At 33.7% G+C, this 12248-nt stretch overlaps 1 protein-coding gene across 1 annotated transcript in view; it reads left to right on the plus strand.

Moving 5' to 3' along the window:
• The window catches only part of LOC128992174 (uncharacterized), a 37448-nt gene that overhangs the window by 17354 nt on the left and 7846 nt on the right, over positions 1–12248 (plus strand). The window contains exons 4-7 of the mRNA XM_054415625.1: positions 2063–2141; positions 8401–8488; positions 11301–11466; positions 11865–12066. Of these exons, the coding sequence (XP_054271600.1) occupies positions 2063–2141; positions 8401–8488; positions 11301–11466; positions 11865–12066 (535 nt within the window). The remainder of the gene's footprint in view (positions 1–2062; positions 2142–8400; positions 8489–11300; positions 11467–11864; positions 12067–12248) is intronic.

The raw sequence follows: 12248 nt of genomic DNA on the forward strand, positions 1-12248 counted from the left end.
GTATACGTGTAACTCAATGATATAACTTACGTTATAACAGTAACTAGCCAAATTATTGCCTATTGAAGCAAATACAATTGTGATAGAGAGGTTATGCAGAAAATCAGGCAGTTCTTAAGTAATGAAAACAAAATGTTATCGCTATAAAAAAATGACTTAAATTTGTAAACGTACTAGCGACAATGTGTAGTTATCATTGACGAAGATCAACATGGAGAACCTAATGCGGCTATAAGTGGGCAATATATGTAGAATACACTAAAAACCCAGATCAGCTTTTGAAAAATGATCAAATATTTACAAGAAATGTTGATTATATGGAACTGTTAGGAACATAATTTATGAGTTGAGTCTTTTAAACTCATCGAAAATTATGACTTTTATTAGTTTGTAAATACGTTATTTGTTTTTAAATAACTACTTTACTTCTTTGCAATTGCTCGATTTCGAGCAACATGTACACTAGTACACAATAATGTTTAACCTAACTAGTTAGTAATACTTTAATTATAACGATTATAGTATTCCTATACAGTGTGTAAATTAAGTATGGAAACAAATCTGTATTTTTAAAACCGAAATAGATAGAAATATTCTATTTGTGGCAATAATAGTTAACAAAGATTCCGCAATTTTTCACATGAAAAATATTTTTTTACCCCCCTAACAGGGTAGGTGGTAGGGGGTGACTTATTTTTTTCAAATAGCAACCCCTATTGAGTGACCCCTCATTTTGAAGGGTTTGTCAAAAGAAACACAATGACGCAAATCCGAGGTAAATATCTCACTCCTAGCTAACATGGCTGATATTCCAAAATGGGCTTTTTTACAAAAATTAAATTTTTCATTACCCACCATTTAGGCTAGGGGTGAAATATCTACCTCGGGTTTGCGTCATTCTTTTTCTTTTAACAAACCCTTCAAAATGAGGGGTCACTCAATAGGGGTTGTTGTTGAAAAAAATAAGTCACTCCTACCCCCTACCCTGTTAAAGGGGTTGAAAAAATATTGTTGATTAAAAAAATTGCGGAACCTATGTCAACAATCAATTCCACAAACAGAATATTTCTATCTATTTCGGTTTTAAAAATACAGATTTCTTTCCATTATTTGTGAAATTGGTGCTTTTCACGTACAATAAATCAAATTTTGGAATATCCGCCATTTGGGCTAGGAGTGAGATATTCACCTCGGATTTGCGTCATTGTGTTTCTTTTGACAAACTCTTCAAAATGAGGGGTCACTCAATAGGGGTTGCTATTTGAAAAAAATAAGTCACCCCCTACCACCTACCCTGTTAGGGGGGTAAAAAAATATTTTTCATGTGAAAAATTGCGGAATCTTTGTTAACTATTATTGCCACAAATAGAATATTTCTATCTATTTCGGTTTTAAAAATACAGATTTGTTTCCATACTTAATTTACACACTGTATATGTAAACTCTATTTAAGCATTGCCGTACATAACCTAAATGGTTATAGGCCTACAGTAGTTTGAGAAAAAAACCCGTATTATACATTAGCCTCAGTATAATTGCGGGCAAATCAAGCCTACTGTAAAGGCAATAACAATGAAATTAAATGTAAAATGCATGTAACAATTTGTTGCCAGTGGTGCTTATAAAAAATTATTATTTTATAAGTAAAATATGCCTAGGCCACATAAGCCTACACTATAAGTAGAAGAGTTGTGATTTTACAGAAGAGCTCAGTTCAGAATTGTTCATAGGCTAAATGTTGTATAGGGTGTCTTTTACAAAGGTATATAAAGGTAAACGAAGGTATATGCTTCCCTTATTTTGTAACATGTGTTCACTGAACTTATCTCGGTCATCTTGAGGCTACCTAAAGTTACCTTTAAAACTAATTGTATTTTACAAAACATGATCCTAATGGATCATCAGTTGTTACTAATTACTAGTTTAGTTTTATGATGTTTATTGTATATTTTATGAGGTTTATTCCTCAAAAAATAATCAATTAAATACTTTCACAAAGTTCATCTCTGATTGAAAGATTATTTATCTGTGTTTTTAAACTGGATATCACAAAATGTTTCAGATCCGAGATCCAAGAAGACGGTTCAGTCATATGCCTAGTAACAAGAAACACCCCACCCTGGAAGTGTATCGGCCCCCAAGTAAGCATATGTACATAATATGTAGAAATAGTGCCTTCTGAAGTTAGCCTATAAGTTTACCTTACGGGGCAGTATGCCTTGGTGCAAATATTATTTTGGAGGAAATGCAAAGCAATACCGGATGAAGTCAAGGTAGAGGAATGAAGGTATTTTTTATGCCTGTCCCACTTGCCACTAACTGGGTAGGCCTAAACCTGTGCCCTTGACCAGGTGCAAGAGCTTTTGCCCTATACTAGTAGTAGCGTTTGGTTCATCACCTGCAGGGGACTTCTCCTAGCCCCAAGTTTATTGCAATCTGGAGATGGGAAATACCGTTACTTTGTAATAATATTTAGAATGGTTCCTCAGCTTTTGAGTAATATGTGAAATAGTTCTATTATTTTAGTCACCTATCACGTCCACGTCAAGCGTTAACTGCTGGTCGTCGTTAATAGGAAGACAGGTTCAGCCTCATTCACTCTCTTGTACAAAACAGTTCAGGTACTAACGACCCAATAAATATCGGCGGTGGTCCCAAGTCAGTTTCTCAAAAAGATTTCATAAAACTATGTTTGTAGTATCTTTTTTTCAAAATGTTTTCAATGTTGGGAAAAGCCGCCATTTTAAATTGTGATTTTAGTGGTTTTCTTGTGCACCGATTTTTAGCAACTTTTAGTATGTCGTTCTGCAAACCCAACACTACAAAATAAAACCATAAAACTTTGTCTTGCAATTTTTTAAGGTCATGTCATATCATATCCTATATTTCTCGGACTATTATACATATATCGGATGACGGTTAAATGTGTCGGGAAAGTGTTTTAATTTTGCCCTAATAATTTTGTATTGTCCATACTGGGTATTGATATTCTAAATTAACTAATTATTAATTTTGTCTCAACATTGCTGAGAGTCTTTCAAGTACTGTAATATGAAAAAAATCATAATTTTCATTATGTTTAGTTTAGAAAAAGATTTGCGCTTCTTATATTAGGATATGTTTCTTAACACAATTAATTGTCTGACACTATGCATGAACATAATGCATTAGGATTCAATGAAGGAAACTGGAAATTCAAGTTGATTTTAATTTGAACGATTACCAGCTTTTTGTTTGAGTAATATATCTGAATTTTAATCAAGAATAATAAGCGTTTAAATTGATAAAAAAATATATTTACTGAACACTGTTGTGGTTTCCTTAGCCAGAAACCAACCTGCATCCAAGCTTCTAATTAATTTTAACGTGAACAATTTTTGTACGCTTTTTACACGTGATCAGTCCTTTTTTGTGCAAGGAGTGTCAGTTGAAACCAGTTTTTGCTTGAAGGTCTGATATTTCTCACAGGCACGACTTTCTACTTTTCAATACTGTGTAGGTACTTATTTGGAGGGACCAAGTAGGGACTGGTATTGCATCTCTGTTACTCTGCCAACAGTTTAGGAAAATAATTTCAGTACCAACATTAGGTCACAAAACAACGAGAGATGATATTTAAAACATTCGTGTTCATCTTATCAGTAATAATTCACTTAGAATAAACCACAGGTATTAAACTGTAGTGATCATAAACATAAACAAATGACGTCACTAGCCCGAATGTTTGTATTAATGTTTAAATGGAACTGTCGAAAAAAGTCCAACCAAACTGTAACTGCTATCAGATTATATTTATGGTCCTACAGTTTCTGTCCAAATATTCGTGATAACACATTTGTTATTATCTTCTCGAGCGTGTTCACAAGTTTCGAAACAATTTGAAACCTCATTCTGGATTCTGGCTAATAATTAGAATAATTACAACTAATAATGTACTTATAGACAGATGTCTATAGAAAAATTGCCATCGCATGTGTAGCGTTGATATTTAACCAAACCATACTCATTATTGAACACATGATTTCATTTCAAACGTTTTAGTACTTGTTGGACTTTGACGTGTAGTATTATTATTACTATTGTTTATGTTTTTCTTTGAGTTTTTCAGGCTAATAATATAGGCACATTTTCGTCATGTGACTAACAAACTGCAATAAATTAAATCAATATAAGATAAATATTTCCCAGTCGGGTAATTAATTCCCCCTTGTTTCAGTCGTCTTTCTAAATACGCTTACGAAATTTTACTGGTAAAATTAAAAATTGAGTGGGATTGAGTTGGAAAGTGGAAGTGAAATTTTCGCCATTCTTAAATCCTGCGGGGTCGTTGAACTGTGGCCTCGACCTACTCAACAGCCTTCAACTCAAACTCAACTGAGAAGTTAGACATCGTGTTTACAAATAAATTAACACTCCCCACCACAACATACACAACTATCACCTGCTTCTGTGAATACGCAAACGATTTACGATTACGGTCCTTACACTTAACATTTATCACATCTTCTCTCCTACGAGTTTTGTATTTACTTGTTTCGCAACTAACTTGATCCAAAAATGTGATGAATTTATTTAACATTTATTTCTCTTTTATGACAAGTTTTTGCTCATTTCGTTAGTATTCCATCGAATCTGAAATATTCAGAGATTTGTTTTGAAGTTGTCCATTCACCATCCGGCTCGAATGACCAAAATAAATGCTCTGCTCAATGTTAACGTCAACTAGAACAGTACGTTGCAGTACGTTGTAGACAACTCTGACTCGGGTATTCAACTCCCACTGACAACAATTATCTGTATTCACCCGCTAATTGCAAGTGACTCACTAACTGTATGCGCTGCCCCCTGTAGTTTGACTCAGTTTTTTCGAAATATTTCCTCTGGCAATGTCGTAAAACTGATAAAACTCACTAATCTTTCAAATGTGTTTCGACAAAAAGTTATTATAATGCCAGTGATATAGACATAAATTGAGGAATAAACTGTGCGTTTTGTAATTGTTTAACCATTTCTGGACTGGATAAATTAATAGTTTTTGTACTGTGTGGCAGAAAACACTAAATTGTATATCGTTAGCGATGTAATTAAAACAAAGTATTCTTAAAATGTTCCCATTTAGTTTGAGAATGTGTAAAAGTGTTTTCGTTTAAGCAAACTAATGTCCTTCAAAGGGTCAAAAAGTGAATTTCATTAGGATTTGTTTAAAATGAAAATGGTTTTAGGGTTGTAAGCAAAAGTGTGCTTCCAAAACGTAAGAAAGTGAAAATGTCCGCGAATGTTCCTAACGTTCGTAAGTGAAAGTGTTGTTCGAAAGGTCAAAGAAAGCGAAAATGCCCTTACCGAGGGGTACGTTAGCGAAAGTGTCCACAGCCTACAAGATAGTGTTGTAGTTACGACAGGAAACTCGTCGTATATATACAGTATCATTAATGTTATCTCATTGGTTAACTGACCTAGTACCGGTATCGCCGACTTCCTCATTCTTCTGTTTACACGATGCACAATACAAGCACAAACAGTTTCTACACTTATTGATGATAATGTTACATTTGATTTACGGTTATCTTCTGTGATAAGATCTTCCCGCAATGTTTTTGCATTAGGAAAATCGACTCTTTGATATCCCAAAGAGCTGTTAGTTACAAGATTTCAGCAAATGGAAATTCGCTTTTGCAGGCTTGCTGCGACAGGGTGTTTCTTCCACAAGTTCGCGGCATTATCAGGACCACTTAGATAAAAGTCCATTGATTAGCTGGATGTTGATGTTACCGTCTCCTCTTTATATAATTCTTAAGTCCTGGCCCTTCGTTATACGAGTACATCTCTACATGAACGATTACTTGCAAAATATAAAACCTTACACTGAACTGGGTTAAAGGCGTAGGAGAACTTTAAAACATACTAATTAGGGGTTTACTTGATTTTAAGCCACGATGTGGTACTAATTTTTGTAATGAGGTAGATAAAAATTTTCATATAGGGTATACATGTGTATAGCTGTACGAATCTGTGCAGAACATTAAAAATCCATCGAATTACAATATGTTTGTTCATCTTACTACCCTGCTCGTTCGTGTTTGTGTAGATTTACCGTACTAAACCAAATATTTGTACTACACGCAACAGACCAACGACCCTGCTGAGAGGAAAGTGAGGTGAAAGGAACTGATAATTGCACTGATTGGGGCTGGCGATGTTCTTGCTCGGGACCGGCTCATTCCCGGCGTTCCACTCGTCCTGTAACCGGTTCGTCCCCACAGTTCCAAATTCAGTTGTTCATCAGTGCGCGCCTCGTACGGTTACAGTGTCACTTTCGCAAAGTTTGAATTGCGGTGAAAATTTAGTGATGTGAACAGTGAGTTCTGGAAGTGGTTTTAGAAGTGGTTGTTTATAAAAAGGAGCGCCATTTTGGTGGAACTTTGGTTTTAGAACTTATATTGTGTTAGTAAAGAGATCGTCACTATGCCTGTATGCTGAGAAAGAATTGACGAGAGAATATTTTAGCGTTCATGCAGTCTTTGATTCAATCGTTGAGTAAGTTTTTTAGTCAAGTTACGAATTATTTACAAAGTATAAACATCGTTTATAAACTACAGGTAGAAAACACACTCCCAATATTAAATGGAATAATGTAACACTCGTGATTGACTATGATGTATTGTATTAACCTCAGAAAAATTAAAAGTCATTAACTTTGCAAATTGGATTATTATATTGGATACTGTCTTCAAATCGAATTAATTTATGTACACAAAAATATACGTTACATAAAATACTTGAGTAAAGGGTGTCTCGTCAATTAATTATACTTATAATCCTAATTTTATTACATCAATACAACAATTACTACTCAATCTACTTAAACAATCTACAATAAACAAAGCAAGAAAACAATTCATACTACAAAACATAGACAACACACACAATATAACAACGCAAATGATTAGGCTAACAAAATTTCTTCTAATTAATATTAAGGGAAATTCTATTTCATTTACACATATGGCTATGAGCTTTACATAGTATATTAACCATAACTAAATTATTTGTAAAACAGTAGCTTATCTCTTTAAATTGAAAAAAATGTGTTAATTCGATTACCAATAAAATAACTTTATTAATTTATTTTAATGCAGAATAATAAACTATAGTTACAGCATCACAGCAAGGTATAACAATTTAATATTGAAATTAATTGTAACTAAGTTTTATTACCGGTACACTTTTCCCAGAAATGCTGACGACTTTGATATATCTTTTTATGACTTCTTAATCTATAACCATTCCGATTGGTTTATACTGAATACAAAACTACACATGAAGATGTGGATAAACATACAGGGTGGTAAAAAAGTCCCTGGACAGTTAAATATTTTAAAAAATAATGCAGATAGAGCTACAATACTTGGTACAAAGTTACAGGGCATAAAACTCTATTTTAACACATATTCAGTGATCCAATAACTCTTCAGGGGGACGGCCCACAAGGAGTCGGAAGAAAATCTTAAATAGAAGCATAGGTCAATATGCACATCAAATTAAAGGTCTTTTTTAGTATAATACAATGCCGCAAACCGCACTTCAAAAGGTTGATCCTGCGCAAAATGACAGTTGTTCAAAGATTCATTTAATTTACATTGCTATTATACGCTTACTTCTCAGGGGGCACAGCCCTAGGAATCGGAAGAAAATTGTTAACGTAAGCATAGGTCGATATGCACATCAAATTAAAGGTCTTCACTAGTAGATTACGATGCCGTAAATTCAAGCTCAAAATAATGCCTGAGTAAAAAATGACAGTCGTTCAAAGATTCAAAATGGCGGATTCAAGAAATCTTTGAACATCTGTCATTTTGCGCAGGATCAACCTTTTGAAGTCCGGTTTGCGGCATTGTATTCTACTAAAAAAATACCTTTAATTTGATGTGCATATTGACCTATGCTTCCTTTTAAGACTTTCTTCCGACTCCTTGTGGGCCGTCCCCCTGAAGAGTTATTGGATCACTGAATATGTGTTAAAATAGAGTTTTATGCCCTGTAACTTTGTACCAAGTATTGTAGCTCTATCTGCATTATTTTTTAAAATATTTAACTGTCCAGGGACTTTTTACCACCCTGTATAGATTCAATGAACAAAGATTTACCATGCAATTTTCTTTTAGTTAGAAAACAACTTGCATCAATACGCTGTTACGAAATTGTTCCCCGTTTATAATTTACACTTTTGTATTTTTCTGTCATAAGTTTATCTATGAAAAATACTACCAAACTGTTTGTACATTACGAAAATTGCTAACATGCCTTATCAAACAAAATGTACGGCAAAACAGCGCTAAAGTAGGGATATTTATTGTTGTTTATCCCATGTTGGCATCACTGTAATTGTTAATCTCTTTGCAGGTGTGCGCCACGAGGGAATGGGGATGGGGCAAAAATCCCTTAACGTCCACGCTCCCGAGTTCACTATGAACAGGGTCCAGCCTTCGAGGTTTGTATACTTTGTTATATTATTACACGATATTAATATTGTTATATGATTTTTATCATTTCTATTGAGAAGTTAACTAAGAAAAGACATTCATATAGTCTTTATTTTTAAGCAAAGACCCTCGGAATAATTTGTATAACTCCTCCATTTTGCAGCTGCAAAGTTATAAGAGAACTATTGAATTACAACATAGACTAGGGAATAAAAGCCACCATTATCAAATAATATTCCATCTTTGACGTAGCCTACTTTTTGTTTTTAGGTGTAAATTTAACTACTGTATAAATTATAGGAGATTCAAGTATTTCGGACTTGGACCGTTTATATGTGACTAGTTAAAAAATAAAATAAATTAATATATTCCCTTGAGAATGTTTATAAATGTATGTATTACCTAATTGGTATCTACTACGAAAACAATAAACATTTTAGCAAGTTTTCATAAATAGAATTCCACGAATCTGCTGCATTCCATAGCCGGTTTGTACTGTTCATTTCCACTTGAAGTTTTATAGGCATTGGCAGCAATCTAAACAAGGTCACAGTCGTCCGAGTCAGCTGTTTTCACGCTACTACAACTGACTGTTAAACAGCTGATCAAGCTTGCCAACCTGTTAGTTGTCATTATAACTGTGGCTAGGTTAGGTTGGTTTTGGCAGTTCATTTATAGTTTTTCAGCAAAGTTGGCATTCTCACAAACTTACTCTGCGAGCATATTGACATTTAGACTTCCATATTTATCACAACCATCGATAGAGATTTTTAATTTGGGAAAATTAAATACAGGTCAGTTTACTACTACTATATTCTTGTACAATACATAGTTTTTATGCCTAAAAAGTTTACTATACAAATATACTGATCAATTAGATTCATATATGTATGCCTAAAGATAGAAAGGTTAATGATTTAATAATTCGTTTGTGGTACACAGATGTGGTCTTGAGATTTTAATGTCATTAAATTAAAATTATTTTACTTTTTTATTTTTCTAGTTGTAAATTATACTAAATTCTCGGAAAACCTGTTTGTAGAGAATTTAATATTTTATTGTCGTCTATAAATATATAATAAGATATGATTTTATAAATGTAGTTTATACTAGTTTTTGAACAATATTGAAAGTTAAGTTATTCAATAACTTTTTATAACTGTTACCACTTGATGGTCTGGAAATGTAAAGGTATTTCAATTCTTTGAAGTTTGGTTTGTCTTCAGTTTTCATTCTGTGATAACTGATGAATACATAGAGTGTTGCTTAACTTAGAATAAGTTGTCCTTTAAGCAAGTTACACCTTCAGTTGATAATTATAGAAAATATAATGTGTTTTTTTATATCTTAAGACAGTCATGTCAAAAGACTAACTTAAATAACAAACAGTTTCAGAATTTTGCTTAACTGTTGAGTTTTGGAATGTGCTGGATGTACACTGGGGAAACTTTCTACCATTACATAAGCATTCAGAACTGCCTTGGGGCTTTTTAGATCTGCTAAATGAGATCCACCAAGTTTAAAGTATTAACGTAACATAAACAAGTTATCGTACAAAGTTGAAATAGTTTACACTGAGAGATTATTGGTTTTATTTTAGAATTTGTTATATTATTTCCCATCTGCTATTTAGATTATTATTTGAAGATAAAGTTTTCCTCCTGAATTTTGATTCACATTTTATTAATTTTAAACAATACATTTTGTCTATATATACACAACTATCATTTTCGATTGTTAAATGTTTTTCAGTTAAACTACATTATTTATAAATTAACTTATTTTCCTGCTTTTCTTGAGTATTAATCATACACGGAACTGTTTGGTGAGAAATATAACGAATGGAATAACTTAGTAAAAAGCGATACTGTTTAAATAGTTGTTATTCCACTTAAATAATTTATTAACTACAAACACGTCACTACAGTTTATCTAAGGACGGAATCTACTTTGAAATATTCAGTTGGTCAGCATTCTTTAGATGTCAGCATTTTTTTTTATTTTGCAGCATTATTTTAGGTGTCAGCATTATTTTTGTTGTCATTAGACCTATTATCTTAGATGTAACCATTATTTTGTACGTGGGTTGTCCATAAATTAAGGTTTCCTTCGAGCTTCCGCTGCAGCCAAACTAACTAGTTCAAATCTAAAACCAACGTCATGTTTCTTATTTCATTCAATATTATTCCAGCCGGATTTTACCTCAATGAGACGATTAGTCTCGGCATGGTATTCGAAAACGTCATAAAAAACTTAACGCTCCTGACAAATATGAACCACGTTCTGTGATTATGTTTCTGTAGGAAATATGTCAAGTCGATCCATATTGATTACTATTTCCAGATGTGTATACATAAAAATATTTTGATAGAGAAAATGTCCATTGTGGTTCAGGGTTTTTGCAGAAAACTATCGTCATATTTGCGCAACGGGGTTGGCAGTGAATATTAATAAAGTTTCAATTTAAGTCCGTGATTGAACTTAAGCCACCTGCAATCTGCATGCAAAATTCCCCTAACTATAGTAGATTTTCGTAAACGACAATATGCAACCTACAGTGTAATCCTTTGTGCAGTTGTTTAAGACAGACTACAAACTTACTCTGACTCTAGTGTACAATTATTATGTCCAAATAATCAATAGCGGTTAACAAATTTGACCTCAGAAATATAATCACAGAGTATGAATTTTACTTGGTGGGGGGCATAAAAGGTTTTCGTGCACTAATATAATATTAATTCCTTTGGAATATTGCGCAATTACTCTTTAGGTATTGGTTGAGCCGTAGAACGGTCCGCACTACATCATTTGTATTTTTAGATCTACATCGAGCGTGATGATGAACGGGTACGGCATGATGGCGGGGCCGAGCTATGGAGGGAAGAGCCCCATGATGATGCCTCTGCAGCAATCCAAATCTAGTGGTAATGTGCTGCATGTTGTCCAGCCAAGCCCCATCACAGCAAACAACATACAACCGCTGACGGTGAGTATTCACCTCACGCATGATGCATCATGTATAATGATCTTGAGTGTTAAGGGATGTTAACCGAGTTTCGTAGCAGAACAATTTAGAATTTTAGAAGAAAAAAATTTGTAATGTAGGAAACACATTCGCATACTACCTTCAAGAATTTTTTATGTGTAAATTGCATTAAGACAAAAGATTTACCGTTGATTGTTCTTTGCTTTATTTAATCTTAATTTTATCATGTTCAATTAAGTGGGTTGGTCTTGGTCAAAGAAATTTTAAATACAATGAATAGTTTACTCTTTATTTTTAGCAAATTTGCAATATTTTTAAAATCAAGTAGACTAATGTGACACTATTTCATGTACCAAACTGTACAATTTGTGAAATAAAACTTTACTGATTGACTGCAGGCGACACCGCGAGCGGTTCATTTTCAAGAGCCCCCCGTCAAGCACAAGAGCCCCGGCACAGGTCTGAAGCGCAGCAAGTCCCTCAGTGCTACCGACACACTGCGGGGCTCCTCCCCCACCAGTAGCACTATTGGCGGAGGTGACCTAGGAATGGGGACGTTTACTGAAGATATTAGGAAGGATCTCTATCAAGCGATCAAGGGTGAGTCACTTTTACATTTAGTTCAGCACGGTCAAGTTAGATATAGAGAAATTCAGTTCGATACATAAAGAATTAAGCAAAAGAAATCACCACATAATTTAAAATATTTGTTCACAGGAGAGAGTTCAATGTTAAATTTTAGTGCCAATTTGCTTGATTGGATTTTTACAAAAATAGTTCTT

This window comes from Macrosteles quadrilineatus, unplaced genomic scaffold, assembly GCF_028750875.1.
Source record: "Macrosteles quadrilineatus isolate MER2022 unplaced genomic scaffold, UCM_ALF_1.0 Scaffold_1__1_contigs__length_201487025, whole genome shotgun sequence".
Lineage (NCBI taxonomy): Eukaryota > Metazoa > Arthropoda > Insecta > Hemiptera > Cicadellidae > Macrosteles > Macrosteles quadrilineatus.